This window comes from Gadus macrocephalus, chromosome 1 (assembly GCF_031168955.1).
Source record: "Gadus macrocephalus chromosome 1, ASM3116895v1".
NCBI classification, from domain to species: domain Eukaryota; kingdom Metazoa; phylum Chordata; class Actinopteri; order Gadiformes; family Gadidae; genus Gadus; species Gadus macrocephalus.
Genome location: NC_082382.1, coordinates 13,520,933 through 13,541,536, shown reverse-complemented (window position 1 = coordinate 13,541,536; position 20,604 = coordinate 13,520,933). Strand labels below are relative to the sequence as shown.

General features: G+C 43.9%; 3 protein-coding genes across 4 annotated transcripts; 1 reads left to right on the top strand and 2 right to left on the bottom strand.

The window, feature by feature from the left end:
* Positions 1-53: 53 nt before the first annotated feature.
* LOC132453900 (6-phosphofructo-2-kinase/fructose-2,6-bisphosphatase 1-like) lies at positions 54-7,298 on the bottom strand. 2 transcript variants are annotated; one of them, XM_060046973.1, is made up of 14 exons: positions 6,868-7,298; positions 5,367-5,492; positions 5,082-5,178; positions 4,177-4,243; positions 3,916-3,990; positions 3,728-3,784; positions 3,447-3,568; positions 2,790-2,997; positions 2,216-2,362; positions 1,401-1,505; positions 914-1,043; positions 705-767; positions 546-610; positions 54-404 (listed from the first exon to the last, which is right to left on the bottom strand). In XM_060046973.1, exons 1-14 carry the CDS (start codon positions 7,007-7,009, stop codon positions 345-347), a joined length of 1,464 nt encoding a protein of 487 aa, XP_059902956.1. In that variant the 5' UTR covers positions 7,010-7,298; the 3' UTR covers positions 54-344. The 2 variants fall into 2 exon arrangements, with proteins under 2 accessions (XP_059902956.1, XP_059902966.1); XM_060046983.1 differs by lacking the exons at positions 3,916-3,990; positions 4,177-4,243; positions 5,082-5,178; positions 5,367-5,492; positions 6,868-7,298 and adding an exon at positions 4,007-4,131.
* Positions 7,299-8,426: 1,128 nt separating this feature from the next.
* birc5b (baculoviral IAP repeat containing 5b) lies at positions 8,427-10,279 on the top strand. The gene is made up of 4 exons (XM_060060644.1): positions 8,427-8,674; positions 9,069-9,178; positions 9,287-9,404; positions 9,968-10,279. Exons 1-4 carry the CDS (start codon positions 8,549-8,551, stop codon positions 10,061-10,063), a joined length of 450 nt encoding a protein of 149 aa, XP_059916627.1. The 5' UTR covers positions 8,427-8,548; the 3' UTR covers positions 10,064-10,279.
* A 7,165-nt stretch (positions 10,280-17,444) lies between these two features.
* Positions 17,445-20,318, bottom strand: neurod4 (neuronal differentiation 4). The gene is made up of 2 exons (XM_060046896.1): positions 20,138-20,318; positions 17,445-19,223 (listed from the first exon to the last, which is right to left on the bottom strand). Exon 2 carries the CDS (start codon positions 19,215-19,217, stop codon positions 18,144-18,146), a length of 1,074 nt encoding a protein of 357 aa, XP_059902879.1. The 5' UTR covers positions 19,218-19,223; positions 20,138-20,318; the 3' UTR covers positions 17,445-18,143.
* Positions 20,319-20,604: the final 286 nt, after the last annotated feature.

Sequence of the window (20,604 nt, the reverse complement as noted above, 5' to 3'; positions counted from 1 at the left end):
TCAAATACACATTAAAATCTATGTAAGCTTTTTTTCCCTAAAGAAAGGCTCGGTGACAATGCTAGAGTATTTTTTTCTTATTTCAATGATTACAAATGTATCAATATGCCAAAACAACAAACATCCAAAATTCATTATTAACATGGCGAAGGCTAAGTGGTGATTTGTCTGTAGATTATAAATATTGTATCGAAGGCCTACCATATATTTGTTGTTTGTTTGGGAACTGCTATTTTCTAACATTAAGGCAAGACCTGGACTCCCATTGTGAAACAATGTTGAGAATAACATCGCAGCTAATGGGTATTGGGTAAGTCATTTTAGTCAATATTTCCCAGTCGTCATCATATGTGATCAGGGACGGTCTGCAGGGCATCCGCTGGTTCTCTACTGACGTCGACGTTCTAGAAAAACAAGAAAAAAAAGACATAACTTTTTACATAGTTTACCTGTCGGCAAGGTGTTATCAAGTCCTGCAGTATGAATTCAGACCTGACTTATGTACAGAATAGTGGTATAGTATTATAAAAATATAACATCCGTACCGCGGGTCGATCTCGGTGTGTGTTCACTGCTTCAACGTTCAGAAAAAAGGGCTCGACTTTACACCCTGTAAAAGAGCACACATGAAGAGCTTCAATTGGAGAACCTGGTTGTTGTTCATAACTCCTACACACTGACGGGGCAGATCATTGGCCGCTTACCGTAGGCTTGTGGGGTGAGCTTGAGCACCGTGTGCAGAGGACATCTCAGATAAGGCAAGTCCCCTATTTTAAACAGGTGAGTGAGAGGCAAAGTCAAATTAAGTTAACAATCCAGGATTAATGAGGCGTCTGGCATCCTACACACAGAGGTGAAATCGAACAGCAGGAGGAGGAGCCAACCCTGGGGGTTGGCTTTTTGGCCCTAGTACCTGAGGATTTATCCAGGAAGTAGGCCAGCAGGCAGCGCATGACGGCCTGGTGGCACACGACCAGCACATTCTCTTGCCTCTCCAGCTCCATGATGACTGGCTCCAGACGGTGAACCATGTCCTCGTATGACTAGCGCACGCCAGAGGGACAGATCTCATTACTGTGTGACATTCATCTACATCTTCTGCAGGCATTCATCATTTGAAATGGAACAGAGAGCATGATAATTCAATAGAAGTAACCACCTACTTCCCCAAAATAATGCTCTCTATTCTCTTTCAAATGATCAATTTGAAAGGGATAAGGAGGATTAGGCTACATCCTAAATGGTAAGAAGGTGGAACGTCTAACAAACGTTAGGAGGAGTAGCACATACTTCCCAAGGGGGAAAGGTGGTATATCTACAAAACATTAGTAGGAGTAGGACCTACTTCCCAAGGGGGAAAGATGGTACTTCTATACGACACAAGGAGGAGTAGCACCTACTTCCCCCTTGGGGTAACGATAGCGAAACTTGTCCTGGTCCCTCAGTGCAAACTCCTCTGGGAAGTTCTCCTGTATCGCCTCATAGGTCAGCTCCTCACACACGCCCTGGGAGAGACAGAGGGACGTATTTTATTTCACCTCAGACAGAATGATGCTGGAGATATGATGGTTGGTGTCTTTTTACTTTTGTTGTAATTAATGTAGTATTTGCAGAGTTTTGCAAACTCCCCCTGTAGTTAAACCAGTACCATAAAGTGAAAGAACAAGTGAACCTGCGTCTCAGGGTAAAGTAACAAGCAAGAGAAAATAAAGTAAAAGAACAGAAGAGCAGACCTGAACAGGTCAGAACAGGTGAAACAAGGTGAGTAAAACATAAGAACAGAGTGGATTGGGTGGTGGAGGGGTTAGTGATAAAGAGGAGAGGGTTATTTAAAGGCTGTGGGGAAGAAGTGAGTTTGAAGAGCTGATTTAAATGCAGTGGTCGGCCTCCCTCATATGTCTGAGAAGATAGCTCCGGAGCCCAGGGGCAACGGCCCAGTACAGAAGGATCTGTACCCCATGCATGACCGTGGTGTAGGGATGGAGGAGCTCAGTGAGATAGTGGAGCAGAGCCATGCAAGAGCCTTGCAGGTGGAGAGGAGAATCGTATACTTTTTGGATGCTATCCACCAAACGACCATCAGATTTATTACACAAGATGGATTTTTAATGAACTGTAACTGCTTTACTAATATTGAATGAACTTTATACGCAATAGAAAATATGTATCCTAAAATCGTAAAGGATGTTAAATGGTGATATACGTTCAGACTCACAGCATCAATTTCATTGAGGGCCTTCCACTGTTCATACTGGGCGCCCAGAGCCTCTGCCGTCTGAATGGTCCGCTTCATGTGACTGGTCCACACCTTCAGGTCACTGATGTTCTGGCCCTCGATGAAGCCGGCCAAAGCCTGTGCATACTGAAGGTTGTTCAACACAATGATTGGTTGAGAAATATAATGATAAAATATGAATAATAATTAAATATATCATTATTTATTCATTAGTCATAAAAGGGACTGAATCAACACCCTGCTTAATCTCCCTCCGCTTAAATACCAAATGTTAACAAACAAAGAGTTACCTAACCTAAAGTTTATACACCTAAAGTGAACTACCCTAAACTAACTTAAAGTTACCTAACCTACCTTTTACTAACCTTAATTTCCCTTACTTAAAATGAACCCACCTAAAGTTAACTCACTTAGAGTAACCTAACCTAAAGTAACCAAACCTAAAGTTAGCTAACCTAAGCTAATGTTAATTAACTCTCTTAAGTTAGGTAACATTAGCTTTGATGGGTCCACTTTGGGTTAGGACTGGCCTGATGCTAACCGTGTTACTGACCCTCTGGCCCCGCGGTGACAGCCCTGAGTCCCCCCCGATACGTCCCAGCAGGTTGAGTTCACTCTCCCCGTGGCGGGTCAGGTAGATGGAGCGCGGCGTGACGTGGATGTTCATGAGGTAGTAGACGATCCGGCTCTGGATGTGACCCTGGACGCGGTTCACCAGGTACCTGCTGCCCACGTTGAAGATCTTGATGTAGGACAGCCTCCTAGCGCACATTACAAATGAGTACCAACCTCAGTGTTATTCTCATCAGTTAAATCAATAGTGCAACCAGATAATACATGATAAGATAATGTATTAATCCCGGACAGGAAACTGAAGAACTTAGTTCTTCAGAAGAAATGTAAAATGAGAAAATCACCAATAATGTATACCGAAAATAACTAGAAGCAATGCAAACTAAAATAACAAAATAATATAAAACCTCATAAACAAAGATAAAAAGAGAGATATAGATTGTACACCCTACATTACTTGATTAACACAAGTGTACAGCTACATTATTGCAACTATACAAGGAATACAATGGTGTAACGGTATATTGCATGGTAAACATTAGAACATTGCATCATTTTAGTAAAACTGGCATTTTACTACAACATCCCCTTTTCCTATCAAATGCTTAATTTTGTCATTATTGTTACATGGCAGTACCTGTCTGTCTTATCATCTATGGGGACATAGGTTGCTTCATAACATCCAATACGCTGAATGAAGTCTTGCATCGCCTCCTCTGTGTCTCGATCGGCGTAATCCGGACTTCCTAACTTCACTTGCTGTGAACAGAAGTCAACCACACACCCATGGGATTGACGACAACAAAAGGGCAGGAGATCAATTATCAAATAATTGTGCATGCAATCGCAATATTGCGTGTTAATTTGTGTCATACAAGGTATAAAACATCATGCCCCTTTATCATTCATCATCATCACCTGTATATTCTCTGCAATGATGTCAGGGTCATTGCACATCGATTCCACAAAGAATACCTTTTCGGGGAAGGAGACGTGACAGTTACATTGGTTTGAACAGCACACTGGCATACTTTGTCGGTGTTACATAATTGACGCCACCTGTTTTATAGCCATCTAAAAGCTAACAATCTGTTTAATTTGCTTGCCTTGTAGCCCCTCTCCTTTGCAAAGCACAATATAAGCGCTCTCCTCTCTTCGGTCGTATTAGTGGCATCAAACACCTAGAAACACACTCACGTTAGCATGACATCTTCATACACCATCGTGGGGATCAGTATGAGCGTAGTTTTCCTCTTGATTGAACACATCAAGACAAGTACGGACAAGTCAGAGGGCTGATGCTGGTCTTTGGTAGCTAATCATTTGATCTGCATCAGCTGGACAGCCCTGTTTGTCCTCCTACTCACGGCCACTTGTCCCTGTTCCTGAGTGAAGTACGCAGCCAGGTCCTTCAGGGCAGCTGCCGCACATGCCCTGACAGACAGATAGACAGACAAAAATGGAGTCAAGGTCAGTCTCAATACCAATAGACGCACACCGAAGGATTTGTAAATGTTTTTCAGGATTGAAATATAAATTACTTTCTCATTTATATTACGGTTGCGGTTACGGTTGGGGGCCTATGCCCTCGAACGCCAACTTCTTTTCTTGTCAAATCTTTAAAGCCTTCCTTTACTTTTGACATTTTGCTGTCCATGTCATTTGTTTGGCCTCTCGTGACTGCATGCTACTTATTGCACTGTTCTATAATGTTAACGTAGTGATTGGCCAATGAGCCCAGTCCCGGAAAACGCACGCAACACGCTCTCAGTCGCTCTCCGAATGACCAAGCCCAAAAAAAAGCACAGACAGAGCCGGTTAAGAGATAGACAGAGCCGGTAAAGAGATAGACAGAGCCGGTAAAGAGATAGACAGAGCCGGTAAAGAGATAGACAGAGCCGGTAAAGAGATAGACAGAGCCGGTTAAGAGATAGACAGAGCCGGTAAAGAGATAGACAGAGCCGGTAAAGAGATAGACAGAGCCGGTAAAGAGATAGACAGAGCCGGTAAAGAGATAGACAGAGCCGGTAAAGAGATAGACAGAGCCGGTAAAGAGATAGACAGAGCCGGTAAAGAGATAGACAGAGCCGGTAAAGAGATAGATAGGGCCGGTAAAAACGTTATGGATTTATTGATTGTCCACAAGCCCTATAATGCGTTGGCCCACCAGGGTTTGTCCCGATATGCCCGATGGCCAGTATACCCACGATAACATTAACTCAATGTTTGTTTTATGATGTTTCAAAAAAGCTATTATGTGTGTTGGTCTTACTTGCGGATTGCCATTCCTTCCTCGTTGTCCACTCTGAAGAATTCAAAGTTCTTGTAGGTCTGAACAGCCTCTCTGCGGTACTGGCCCACGTTAAACACTGTGGAATAATACACAAAAAAAAAAAACATACGATCCAGTTTAACATTCGAGAGTGGGAACAAGAGAGACACACTGCTACAATACTGTGTTAGACGATGAGTGCTTATGTTATGCTTATGTTAAAACCCAAAGTTTTGGGTTTCTCTACGTGCGTATAGATGGCAGGGATTGGTTTAGAAAACAGACCCTTGGTGGGAACTCCGATCCAGTTGAGGTATCTGGCAAGCTTCTTTGAGATGTAGGTCTTTCCCCTGGCTGGTAAGCCCACCATCACTATCATGGTGGGAGCGTTGGTGAACTGCGGCACGGACGCTGCAATCACAATATTGATTTTATTTTATAAAACCACACAGGGTTTGGGTTAGCTCAGGTCACTATACTAACGACATTGGATGCAGAGAAAATGCAACGTTTTTTCTTGCACTCTTGCTAAATAAAGAAGTAAATAAATAAAGGAACTTGATATCTTGGCATCAACCAAATGGTGAGGTTTGGAAGGTGTGTGTGTGTGTGTATGTGTATGTGTGTGTGTGTGTGTGTGTGTGTGTGTGTGTGTGATCTTCATTAAGATAAGAGCCGGTTCCAGTGTCTCTAAATTAGGGTACAATGCATCATGTGATGAGTTTGTCTGTGTCTGTGGTTGGTGGTCTATCTCATGTATCTGTAAATAAAGTACATAAACATAGAAAGATAGAGACAAGCATATTTCATCTTTTTAGCAGATACTGTTCAGGCTATTATAAGTATTCTCGATGGTGAATACAACAACCTTCTAACATTCCTATCTCAAAAATACTAAAATAACATATAGGACTACTTAAAAAAATCTAAATAGGTATTATATCTAAATAGGTATCATACATACATACATACATACATACATACATACATACATACATACATACATAACTCACATACATACATACATACATAACTCACATACATACATACATAACTCACATAACTCACATACATACATCCAGTACGGCTTGGGACCCTGCTTGACTCTTTTTCTATTTGTCACAAATCAGAACCCTAATCCCCTGCCCTACCTGCGTCAATCCCTCTGCTTAAAGGCACCCAGTGCAACTTTCGAGGCTTAAAAATAAACATTCAATTTCTAGTCTTTTTTACACGTAGTAAGTTTCAATAACTCCATACCATTACATACCGACATTTAAGCAGCAAAGATGAGACGTCGTTGAGTGGAACAATGCCGCCATTTTCTTTATTTTTTGTAACCTACAATAAATAAAGCAGGCTTCCAGTCAATGGAAAAATGGCTTCTCCCCACCGGCGATTGTTGTTGTTTACGATTTTCTATCAGTTCTCACCACACAACGACGTCTCATCTTTGCTCCTTGAATGTCGATATGTAATGGTATGGAGTTATTGAAACTTACTACGTGTAAAAAAGACTAGAAATTGAATGTTTATTTTTCATTGAATGTTTACATAAAGTTGCACTGGGTGCCTTTAACAACCAATTAGTGTTTATGGCCTGAATACAGGCAATTCGGCCTATCCTTTATATCACATTGAGGGAATACGATAGCGTTCTCAACAATTCTGCTGATCGATACAGATGTTGGACTAGAAACAGAAGCACGAAGCTAAAACCGATAAGAGAATATTGCTACTCGGACAAACTTTTTGCTAAGAAGTTTGCTCGTGCCGTTTCACTCACATCCTCTCCTTCGATTCAAGTTGCTGCCCATCCACGGTACCCAGATCTTTAGAAGCGGCGTCTGTGTGAGTTCTTTCTGCTGTGGGGAAGAGTTAATGTCGAGAGTCATGAGGCCGTGGTCGGAGCCGCCGGCGGGCTCCATGTGTGCATCAGAGCGAGTGTGAATGAGACCGACACCCGGTCTGTGTACTGCCTGTGCGCATCACTGGCTGGTGTTGCTGAATGGGCTTCCCTAAACTCTATTTAGGTCAGCTGACCGTTGCCAAGGAGAAGAACACGGTGAACAGGAAGGGGAGGTAGTGTCTGTCTGCCTAAATCTCGCTGTTCATGTCAGTCTGAGCAATCCGACAGAGAAAATGAACACGACATGATCCAAACTATACTTTACTACTGTTATCCTAGTCGATACACGCTACTATTGCACAACACTGAGCATCGTCATGTTGTTGACACATCTTACCACAAGGGGGCGCCCGCCGATGGTAGTGCGCCTGGCGTGAATACCATGCCAGTCCTTTTGGTTGGGGCAGAGATTAGCTGCACCTCGTTAATTATTGAGGCCCTGTCGATGAATGATATATTATCCGTTTGCTGCCGTGGCTCCTGCACATCCGATTAACTAATCGAAACTAGCAATATTTGAAAAAGGGAATCAGTTATCATACGATGTGTTGGACAGCTGCTCACTGAACGTGTGTTCCCAATTCCCGTACACGAAACACACACACGCACACGCACACACATGTTAGTCTACACACAGTAGAGCGTCCCAGTGTAGACCTGGGACTACATGAAACCATCCGATGGACAGTCAACCCAGCATGATACGCATTACATGTCTGTCTGTCTGTCTGTCTGTCTGTCTGTCTGTCTGTCTGTCTGTCTTCTGAGAGGGTTCAATTAGGAGGACAGCAGGTTAGCACATTTCAGCAACTTCTGCCCAAATTGTATCATGTCTGTCTGCGTCTGTCAGTAATAAAGGGTCAGTAAAGTGTGCTGCAAATGTAACACAACTCCCCCACATGATCCCTCCCCCACATGACATCTGCACAATATATATTTTTTTTTTCAATTGTATTTATTGTTAAGGAAACTAATCTATGTTGACTGTGTCTGAATTGATTGATTTTTTGCAGCCAAATAAATTTTGTAGCCTACTACTGTTGTATAATAATATTGGGATACGATACCCAACCCCTACTATTATTAACCACATTATCAATGTTGCAGTTAGGTATTTTGTCTACTTTGGCTGTTGGTGAAGACCCGAGAAGCTGTGAAATGGGAAGACGACCAGCGTCTTCCAGTCTATTATAGCAGTAGTCTAGCTCACCAGCAGGGAGACATTACTCTCCTTATGAAAAGGTATGGGCTGTTTGTGTTTGATTTTACGATACATAGCAGGCTCTTTAATCAGTGTGCCCAAATGCAATTTCCACGCCTTGCGTGTACTAGAAAGGATACGAAGACAGTCTCCACTGAGATACGGGCCTCCTCCTATACCTAAAAGTGTCACATCGTTGGACTTAAAGGAATGTACTTCGCGTGACGTCACACGATTTAATAAACTGCACCTGCGGAAAAGATCACGTCAAAAACGCTGCACTGCAGAGGATATTAAACGCAAATGTGTCCAGAGTTTAGCAACCTGTTGGAGGGAAATTTATAATAACATAGTCTAATGGCGAACATAGAAGTACTCAAAGAAAGATTTAACTCATTTCATCAAATGTACAGCCAGGAATCACGAATTCAAAGCTTTGTGGATTGGCCTTTTCGAGAGGAATGCATGTGCACGCCGGAGAAGGTAGGATAAAAGTTGTTGTGAGTCTACGAAATACTTAAAAAATGCGTCTTAACTGTGTTGTCCATAAGAAGTAATAGGCCTGTATAGTTTGACTTAATGGCACTTGAAGACTGGGCAATTATTTTTCGTTAGGCTATTGTGAGCTTTATGTTTACAGCTAGTTAGCTTAGCTATGAGGGTTAAGGGTCAAATCTTCTTGAATCTACGCTTCAGGCCGCTCTGACCTTTTCTTGTTCGTAAAAAAAAAAAAGACAAAATGTGAATTAAGGCTAAGACGCTGCTTAGCAAATGAGCCAAAACATTTGCCAAGAAGTCTTTCTTTCATAGTTCGGCACTATGCAGGAAAGGCAATGTTTGTATAATCGTCGCTCATGTTTACACGTTCCCCATGCAGATGGCCACGGCGGGGTTGGTGCACTGTCCCAGTGACAATGAGCCAGATATTGCCTGTTGCTTCTACTGTCTCCTAGAATTGGAAGGCTGGGAACCAGATGACAACCCCCGGTGACAAGAATCAAATATATTTAATCTTTAATATATTTAATATATATTTAATTCAAATTCATGTGCATGAAGAATTTCATGCTGTTCCCTCTCCTGTCTCTACTCCAGCATAGAGCACATCAACCGGTCTCCCAACTGTAGATTCCTCACCACAGGCAAGGACTTCTCTGAGTTAACCGTGGCTGAGTTACATCATATGGAGCAGGACAGGCTGAAGATCTACCTTGTATGTCTGCTCTCCTTTTTAGGTGTATGTAAATTATGATCAGTGGTGGTAATATTTGACCAGTTAAAGGAAGCCTTCGGGATGTCTCAACTGGACCCTACTTTCTGATAATTTTGGGTCTAAAGGTGTAATGCCAATAACGGCTGATTGGTCCAGTACTAAGAGAGAACACTGCAGCCGTAATCCGTGAAAACACGTTTTCAGAACAAGGCTTCTCCTTGAGCGGGACTGGGTTGGCCACTTTAAAAAAACAGACCAGATCAAACAAATGTAAAGGATCAAGTTTTATTTCTCGGTTTCTCGACCCTTTCCAAAAATAATCTCAGAATGTCTGTGGCAAAAACAAGCACTTTTTAAAGGGCGTACATTAACTGGTGTAATAAACCCAAAGAAATATGTTGCAGCCCTCTTTTGCGGATAACTGCTGCAGCATTCTCCCCCAAAACTGGACTTATTTAAGTTTTTTTTATGTTTAAAACTAGACTATCGTAATTCTTTTTTGGAAGTTTTTCTTTAACCATTAATGCTTTTTACATTTTTGTCATTCAATTATTTTCTTTTAGAAAAAGGTTTGCCATATGAAGCTGGCCTATTTGCGTGAGGAAATTGACAGGACGCTTGACAACCTCAAATCTATGAATTACCACCGTCCAAAATAAACTCTGGCGCTTTTAATTCACTTTGACCACAAGATGGCGCTTTCTCCATGACCTGTCTTTCTTGCCTAGTCGCAGGAGCAAAGTGAACTGAAGTTGTCCTTTTAAGATTCAAACCATAAGCACTCATGAATGAAATTGTATACTGAGCAGAATTTCAATCTGGGTAATGTTACTGCCTTTTTTGCCTTTTCCTCAATAAAACACTTTTTCTCAACATGCCACCATCTCGACCACCTCCTTTCAAACCTTGACCCTAGACAGATGGCCTGAAGCCCCTCCCCCTCCACACCAACTGTTGCCCCATCACATCTGTTACATAGTGGAACGGTTCCCTCACTACGACCACTCACGACTCGCAGTAGAAATAGCAGTCCTGGACCACCGACCTTCAGGAACCAAAGCCAATGATGTAATTAGAAAGATGACCGGAGTTGTAATGAGGGAATAGTTGGCTTATTTATATATTTTATTTTAGCATTCAAAACATTCATAAATCTTTATAGAAAAACGATACTGCACATTTTCTGATTCCAGCAGGTTTTGGTTTCATTTATTTCCTCTAGCTAAATATGTAACGTACACCTTAAACTCCCAATTGTTGAGGATGGATTGGTTTAGAAACTAGTGGATTAAGGGCTGATTTATAGCCTCTGCTTGTAATGTCATCGCCACAGCTAATTGGAGGGAGACTGTTATTGGCAAAAATAAAGGTAACCTGTTCTTGGTTTGCAAAATAATTAGCAACCATTGTGAATAGGACCCACAACATGTGTGATTAGTTTCACATTAAGCCTCAAAATGAGGCCGCTGTGAATTATTTAATCTGTTTAACCCATAAACTGTATTTAGACACGTAATTACCGAAATTGCAAATGCAGCCTCAATTTGATTGTATACCGTGTGAAGTCTCCTTTCATTTGAAAAATAAGCAGAGGTTGCCTTGAAATGATTGTTTTCCAGATGGACACAGTGTGGGAATTGTATCAAAGCTTTGATTTGATTGGAAGGTAGTGGGGGTCGACCAGATTCCACAATCCTATTTAAGAGATTTAGGGAGCCTAATTCCTCAAATTAGATCCCTATTATGATATTAACCAATTGAAATCTGTTGTTTACCCTTTATTCCCAGCTATAGGCTACCCTATAAGTAAACCTAGTGGCCTTCTCCTTCGATCTCCTAATTGATAATGTTTCCTCTATATTCGGTATGTAAATAGCGACAGAGCAGATGGACAAATGGACAGATGTTACCAACAGAAAGTTTACAACCTGAAACTATCATTAGACCCATCTGTTGCTCCTTGTGTTTGTCCCGCCCCCCTATCCATCCTCCAATGGCTGGCCTTCATCCTCTCATCAGCATCTATCTATCTGAAGCAGCATGTTGCATCTAGCCTGACCCGTTTGAACCATTCCTCTTATCAACTCTTGTTTCATTTCTTTAAAAGACATTGAAAAATGCAACCCTTAAAATAACTAATTATTTGTTATCAATGTTTTTATTCAACAGCATAGGATGATGTTGAGCTGTAGTGACATGTTAATAACTTAAGGAGCACACTGTCTTCACCAAAGTGTTGCTAGATTAATACAGTCTGCACCACATTGCGGCTGCTATATAAACACAGTCTTCACCCGTTGTTAATGTTCAATTTGTTAAGAATGTCTTTACCTCAGTAATGCTATCTTAACAATGTCTTCACCACAGTGATGCGACTAAATCTAACCTAAAACCTGTAATAATACCCCCCCCCCCCCCCCCCAAAAAAAGAGTACCCTTCTGTTTTCCCTGTATAACTCCTCCATCTTTTCTCTCTCTCTCCCACACTCTGTCTGTCTGTCTGTCTGTCTGTCTGTCTGTCTGTCTGTCTGTCTGTCTGTCTGTCTGTCTGTCTGTCTGTCTGTCTGTCTGTCTGTCTCTGTCTCTCTGTGTCTCTGTGTCTCTGTCTCTGTCTCTCTCTCTCTCTCTCTCTCTCTTTTATATATATGTGTCTCTGAGAGCAGTGGTGCTGGCGGTGTCCCTCTGGCCCTCCCACCTTGTCTGGTTTCTTTATGTGTGCCCTCTTCCAAAGGGACCTCCATCTGTTCCCTCGCGCGGCCCATTGTAGTGTCTCAAAGCCTGGGCAACTTCCACAATGCAGTGGGCGTGCAGAGGGGGGGCCCGGGTAAACACGGCAGCATCCCGATCCCATTAGAAGCTCTTTAATGCCCAACTCCCGAGTACTTTCGGAGCTCTGGGTGGAGAAGGCCCAGCCCTCTACCCCCTGCACACAATGTCATCTTTCACACGCACTCCCATAGGTATTGAGTGTGCTGTTTGACCCTCTAGCCCTAACCCACTCCCCTAGGTATTGAGGGGGCTGTTTTGCCCTCTAACCCTAACCCACTCCCCTAGGTATTGAGGGTGCTGTTTTGCCCTCTAGCCCTAACCCACTCCCCTAGGTATTGAGGGGGCTGTTTTGCCCTCTAACCCTAACCCACTCCCCTAGGTATTGAGGGTGCTGATCAGCCCTCTAACCCTAACCCACTCCCCTAGGTATTGAGGGTGCTGATCAGCCCTCTAACCCTAACCCACTCCCCTAGGTATTGAGGGTGCTGTTTTGCCCTCTAGCCCTAACCCACTCCCCTAGGTATTGAGGGTGCTGATCAGCCCTCTAGCCCTAACCCACTCCCCTAGGTATTGAGGGTGCTGATCAGCCCTCTAACCCTAACCCACTCCCCTAGGTATTGAGGGTGCTGATCAGCCCTCTAACCCTAACCCACTCCCCTAGGTATTGAGGGGGCTGTTTTGCCCTCTAGCCCTAACCCACTCCCCTAGGTATTGAGGGTGCTGATCAGCCCTCTAACCCTAACCCACTCCCCTAGGTATTGAGGGTGCTGTTTTGCCCTCTAGCCCTAACCCACTCCCCTAGGTATTGAGGGTGCTGATCAGCCCTCTAGCCCTAACCCACTCCCCTAGGTATTGAGGGTGCTGATCAGCCCTCTAACCCTAGCTCGGTCCCATGGGTGTCGAGTGTGCTGATGTCCCCTGCAACCCTAGCACCAACCCACTCCAATATGCATTGACAGCTGACTGGCCCTAGCACCAACCCACTCCAATATGCATTGAGAGCTGACTGGCCCTCGCAGCTTCATTCCCCCTTTTCTTTTCTTCTTACATTAATGACCAAGCTGTTATCATCATACCTGTTGACATCATACCACGTCCTACATGTAGGCCTATTTGTTTGTTGTCCTGTATTTATGTGTGATTGTTGTCCCACTTGAATGTGATTGATGTTCACAGCGAATGCACTTTACAGACCAAGACAATTTTCTAATACCTCCTTCCTTAAGGATTTATATGAAATTATTATTATTACTCACAATTTTCCCACATTTCTTGTGGATTTCCAATCAATGATGGTAAATATAGTCAATTGAAGCAATCAATTCCTCAAGGCATGGTCAATTGCCCGATAAAACGATTTGCTAGAGAAAGCAGTGCCGGCCCTGCTACTACATGCACCTACCAGGATGCACTGCGAGCAAGCAGAGGGGAACCCCCAGGGCCCCAAGACCCTGAGGGCCTAGGGTATTCTGGATATTCTAATTTTATTTTATTAATTCATTATTTTCCATAACTGTCTAAACAAAATGTTTCTGGGGAAATAAACCCTTATAAACGGCCTATCCAATTTTTCTTGCAACATGAAGGCTTATATGAAAGAAGCTCCTTTGTCAGCCAAATCAGAATGATGCTGACTCTGCAATTGTTGCGAAGGAAAATGCTATGCAGCTCTGTGATTGGTGGGCCGAGCTCTGTGAATGAAGTAATAGTAATTCAATGAGACTCATTTCAAAATGACAGTAAAACTGACCAAGCATATCTTCCCTTGTTAGCACTAACTTCATGACAAGTTCCGCCCAATGTGAGGGACACGTATCGAATAACTGGACATAAGCTTATGGGCGTGACTTGGTTGACTTCACGATGGCTGCTAGTGAGGAGGACATTTTGTTAACTTTACCGTTTTCTAGGTAAGAGGACTAAAGAGTACGCTAAGCTGGTAGTTTTCTTTTTTCCCGACGGGGAAGGGGAGTCAGAGTCCCAAGGTCTAAGAGTTTAAGCTTACTGATCATTTAATGTAACATTAGCAGCAATTGTAAAGACAAAACAAAGTGGTCCTTGTAATTGCAACTTGTCTTTGAAGACAACTCCTTATGTCAGAGTTACGATACTCTTGGTAACCAATATGATATCACTTTCACTATTCCTTGTTGGCCGAAATGAGTCTGCAAAACCACTGGTCAGTGGCCCTCTCGGCCAGCTCTGGGTAGTCTTCTACAGTTTATCTCTGGTATCCTTAAGAAGGTATCCAACACGCCTCTATCCATGTGAAGCCTAAAGCCTTCAGGCTCACACACACACATTTCTATCGCGTCGGCGACAGTATCTAACAAAAAGTGCCCATCCTGCATCTGTTTCAGCAGATTGAGTCACATTCTGTTGGCATCGGATGTCAATTTGTGCAACGGCACCACCAGTCGTTTACTCTCGGCAGCTCAGGTTCTTAACTTACTGCGCCTGCCAGGTTCTCTAACAAGACTGTCACCGAATCCCTTTTACCCCTTAGCCCATTACCCTCTTTTTCCCATAGTCTCAGATCTCACAAATCAATTTTAAATCAATATCTTAAGTCTGATGGCAGACGATGGGTGAACGGGGTGTTTGACTTTCTTTCCCTTCATATTTATTTAAACCAATCATGTTCCTGGAGGAGGGTAACTCTGAGCGCTTGATTGGCATACCAAAGCTCTGCCAGCAGGAGTAAACGACCCAGGCCCAGGGCTGTCTTCCCCAAGAGGTTCTGCTACAACATACTAGGACTGCTTGATCCCAGATTACAACCACAGTAATGTTAAAGGGTTATTTGTACATAACGTTCTGTGTCCCAAATGATAATCCAACTACAACCAACCGCCAGCCCTCTGTTCACACAAACCAAAATATAAACACGTGGCACAGAGAAGTTGGTACGCCCGCTCAGGCTGCAGCTACCTCACACTGAGGCAATGGTGTAGCAGTGAGTAGAAATATGTGTCATTCCTATGGCCAGTGGAGGAGAGGATGAGGAAAGGAGGAGAGGATATGAATAAGAAGCCAGGACCCCTGTTCACCTCTCTTGCCCTTCTCTTTCCTATTCCATTTTTTCTCTCCATCTCTCCATTTACTCTCACTGGCTTTACCTCTCTCTCTCGCTCTCTCTCTCTCTCTCTCTCTCTCTCTCTCTCTCTCTCTCCATCCCTCCCTTGCTCCCAAATATGGCCCAGTTGTCTGTCAGCCCCCCGTAGTTCCCCCAGCTGTCTGCTTCCCCCCCTCCCTCCCACACTCCCTGGAACGAGAAGCTGTGCAACAATAGAGGCCAAAGGTCAAGAGAAGGAACAGGCTGCGTTCACAATGAACCAGTGGCGCACGCTAAAACACTGCTCCCCTTTTCCTCCCTGGCACATAAAGACAGGCCTTAAGAGAGGTGGCTGCAGAGGGCGAGGTCTGCACTCTCCTGGAGCTGGAAAAGACTGTCCTTACAAAGAGATGGCTGAAGGAGGTCAGCGTTAGGGGGCGGCTCCCAGGCGCCTTCCTCTCCTCTCAGGTGGCGTCAAGTGTGTGTGTGTGGGGGGTGGGGGTGGGGGTGGGGGGGGGGGGGGGGGCACAACGGTAAACACAGTCGGTCTGGGGGGCCACTGCAATAAACCCAGTAGCGCGCGTCCTCACTCGCACCCACCACTCCATCGCTGCACCCTGCCACCCAGGCCTTTGTCATCCTCAAGGGCCACCATGTTCTCCTACAGTCAATTAAGTCATAATTGAGACTTTTGCGCTTGGTAGCAGACCAATACAGATACAAAACCTACATTCCCTTCCAGCCAATATGAGCAGATATGATATTTAACAAAAGCAGATATTATATTTAATATGAGCAGATATGATATTTAATATGAGCAGATATGAGATTTAACATAAGCAGATATTATATTTAATATGAGCAGATATTAAATATAATTGAAGCAGCCTGTGATGTTTATTGTATGAGGTTTGTGTACCACATACACATTGCTTTATAAAGAAATAGCCATGGGAAGATTTGGATAAAGACTAGATGGTACCCCATTGTATTGTGATGGATTGCATTTAAATCAGTTCTTGCCCTAGAGTGTTTTGGCATGTGTCGCATGGGAAAACAGAGCATGTGTGGAGCGGAGAGCCAGGGTGAGGATTACACCTGTTTCCCTGAGCAGTGTTCCCATGCCCACAGCAGCCTACCGCCTGACCTGGTAGTGAGAGACCCTGCAGCATGCCTCCAAATAACAGCAAACACACACACACACACACACACACACACACACACACACACACGCACACACTCCCTTTCTCTCTCTCTCTCTCTCTCTCTCTCTCTCTCTCTCTCTCTCTCTCTCTCTCTCTCTCTCTCACACACACACATTTCTCTTTAGCTCATTCGCTCCCTCACGCAGACACACACACACACGCACTCTCTCTCTCTCTCTCTCTCTCTCTCTCTCTCTCTCTCTCTCTCTCTCTCTCTCTCTCTCTCTCTCTCTCTCTCAAACACACAAACACTCAATTGCATTTCTCTCTTTCTCTACCGCTCTTACAAACACGCACACACACCACACACACACACACACACACACACACACACACACACACACACACACACACACACACACACACACACACACACACACACTTTTGCTCTCCTCTCTCTCAAACTGTTTTGTATTACATTTTTCAACTGATTGTTCAGAATTTAGATTACGGTTATTTCTCTTATTACTAATATTGTTAGTATTTTGCTATTATTAGTTGTATTATTACTAATATTATTATTAATATTACTATAATCACAATTATTCTTATTACTTATACCATTAGTGTTATTATTATTACATTATTATTATTAGCATTATTATTATAAATGTTATTATTATTACTACTATTATTCTTTTTATTATTATTCCTACTATTATTATTATTAAAACAGATTTTCAGAGACAGATCCAGTAAAAAAAAGTAAACCCTAGGAGTAAACCATTATCAACTGCTTGGTGCTGCAATTATTGCTGGATTTGTATCTCATATCATTGATAAGATGGTAAAGCTTTCCCAATGGAAATGACAAATCACCATACACTAAATGTATTTTGTTAGTTTGATGTAAATTATTTATGGATCGTTGTTATGACAAACTGTTACATAAACTGATGCAACTATTAGATCCACTTTTAACTGATTCATATTTTGTGAAAAACATAGCAGTTGAGCATGTTGAGTTGATGTTAAGAACATCGTACCGATAATTAATGGAACAATGAAGGGTGAGCTTCTTTACAAAGAAATAGTATTTAATATAAGAATATCTATTCAATTAAGTGCGAAACAGCAACATATTTACAACAGTACAATCATGACAAATATTGTATAAAAAAACAAATACCAAAACAAAAGAAATATACCTGAATCACCCAAATAAATAAGTTAAATACATCATCATCCGTATTGATACCAGAGGCTAAAGACTGGTATCAAAAGGACAGCTAAACAAATGGTGAAGAGAAGAAAATAAAAGAGGAAAATAGTTATCAAAATAAATATTAAATACAGATATAAATAGATGTGTATTCTTCATATGGCAGGAAGACATTGGCTTTAGGTCTTGGTACACAATTAGTGCACAATTAATCTTTGCTTCAAATTACTTTTTTTGATCAGCTTTCACAATCTGAAGGTATGCAGATCTCAGGCCTTTCTGTTGTCTTGTACAACACCCACATCTGTGCAGCTGGGGTATTACAGCTGATTTGGGCCAGATTATCCAAAATAACAACCACAAAAAGTTTACAAAACAAAACATCATATCAAAATAACTTATATAATCATTCCAAAATAAAGATGGATGCATTTCTACTTCAGGTAGACTGGGATGAGGTCTCTCTCTCTGTGTCTCCTTGCGGACTCTGTCTTTTCATGGTGTGTTCGCGGCCCCCGGGACCGGACTGTAGCAGTTCATCCAGGAGCTCATTCACTGTAAATGGCTCCCATCTGCGAGGGGACCATATGGGACGGAGTGAAGGAGTCAAAGGCCATTTCCAGTGGGAGCTCGTAGCGTGACGGCCGGAAGAGCACGTGGCCCGCTTGGCCCCCCGGCAGCCCCCCCATGGCCGAGGAGGGGTAGTGGTGGGACGAGAGGTAGTGGCCGGCGTGGGGGGCGGTGTAGGTCCTCTCCCCCTCGATGGGAGAGGGCTCTTGCTTCAGGGAGAACTGGCCGCTGATGCTGAGCGGGGGGGTGAGGGGCCCGTCGTACGGGGGGCTGCCGCCGCTGCACTCGCCCGAGGAGGGGTGGTCGTAGGATGGGCCCTTGAAGCCCTTGACGTGGAGGAGATGGGAGGCCTCCAGGGAGCCGTAGGGAGGGCTGGGGAGACCCGGGGAGGGGAAGCTGAGGTGATGCCCGGCCTGGGGCCCTCCGACGCCGGCCCCCGGGACGCCCCCACACTTGTCCTCCATCTGGTTGAGCATCATGGGAGTGGCCCCCAGCTGCAGGCAGCCGGCCACCAGGTTGCTGGTGGGCTGAGACAGGCCCTTGCACAGCATCTCCATGAAGCCCAGGCTCTCCGGGGAGCGCCCGCTGTCCAGCACCTCCGACAGGGCCCAGATGTAGTTGCGGGCTAGCCGCAGGGTCTCGATCTTGGAGAGCTTCTGGGTCTTGGAGTAGCAGGGCATGACGCGCCGCAGGTTGTCGAGGGCGTCGTTGAGTCCGTGCATGCGAGAGCGCTCGCGAGCGTTGGCCTTGACCCGCCGGACGCGAACCCGCTCCTGTCTCACTTTGGGCACCTTCTTCCTCTTGGGGCCGCGTCGTTTGGGAAGCTCCTCCCCGTTGGGCCCGATCATCTCCTGGTCGTCTTCTTCGTCTTCCTCCATGTCGTCGCTGCAGAGCTCCGTGGAGCCCTCCAGGCCGTCTGTCGTCAGCCCACAGCGCCCCCTCATGTCCGAGCTGTCCTCTCCGTCCACGGAGCTAACGTCGTCGTCCAGCCAGCCCAGGGAGCTCACCAGCTCAGACACGTCCCCAGCCTTCCCGAAAGGTTTGGTCATCATTGTGATCTGGAGGGCCGGAGAAGATTCCCTTGTTAATTAAAGTGCTTTCATGGACATTCGTTCATAAGTTATTAAAAGGAAATTTAATAAAAGGAAAAGGGTGTCGCTGTCTGTTGTTTTATTATAAATTCTGCGTCTCGTAAAACAAAAAGGACGACTTTTTTTTATTTTCAGCACTAGTCTGTGGACAGTTATTTTTCGACGACCATGAACGAAGAGGCAGACTGGAGAAGCGAAATGACTATTTATAATGTAGCCTATTTTATTCATCAATGTAAATAAATAAGCTTTTCGTTTGTTCCCTGCTGTTATATCATATGCCTATTGTAAAGAGACGCGGTCAATCTGGGACGTGATGGGATTTACCCGCACAAAAAAACAGAAGATTAAATTTGGGCAAATCGTGGGAACAAGTCTCCAAATAACATTCAAAGATTTAAATTGTCTATCTCCCATTTGATTAAATTTGTTTGGCTTTCTCGTTTTCGTTGGAAAGGAAATTAAGTTTAAAATATCCTTACTTAATTGATAACTAAAACTCATCAATGTTTATAGGCATGATTGCCTCAATCTGATTTAAATGTTTTTAACTGACTTTCTTTAAGGTGGCACAGTTTATTCTAGCCATAATTATTTTCACGATACATCTTATCGCATTTAGTAAACGTTCAAATAATGCTATATCAAATGATTACCTTACAATTCGAATAAATAGGTAATATATATTTACCATTGTTATATCATAGTTTTCTGCAAATATCCAAATATCAGAAGTATCAAAACATGCATCAACCCTGGAGTGCAGTTTGCTCTCACGGATCAGAGACGTACGTACACATTTGCACACATAGGCCTATATGTCTCATAACCATTATGTTATCTGTGGCTAAAGCAATGTAGGCAATGTAGTGAAAACTCACAGGTCTGTTATTTTCCTCAGCTTGCTCGTCGTCACTCTGCTCAGAACGTTGTACGCAGTTTGAGTCAATCCTCACAACACCTGTCTGTCCTGCGCTCTTTAATCAGATCGCGTGGGCTTGTCATGTCACACTGACAGGACTGCGTATGTTTGTTGGCTTTAGGGCGCGTGGACAGGCTCCTCCTGCTGGCGCCCCGCCCATAGGCCCAGAACGCGTGGATGGCTCGTGGCTAAAAGTTGGACCAAACAAAACATGTTCTGATTCGCAACTCTGTTTGCGCGCTCGGGCACACACACACACACACACACACACACACACACACACACACACACACACACACACACACACACACACACACACACACACACACGCACGCACACCCCCCCCCCCCCCCCCCCCCCACACACACACACACACACCTTCCAAGCGACCTTCCAAGTGTGATTGCGCGCGTGTTCTTACGAGCG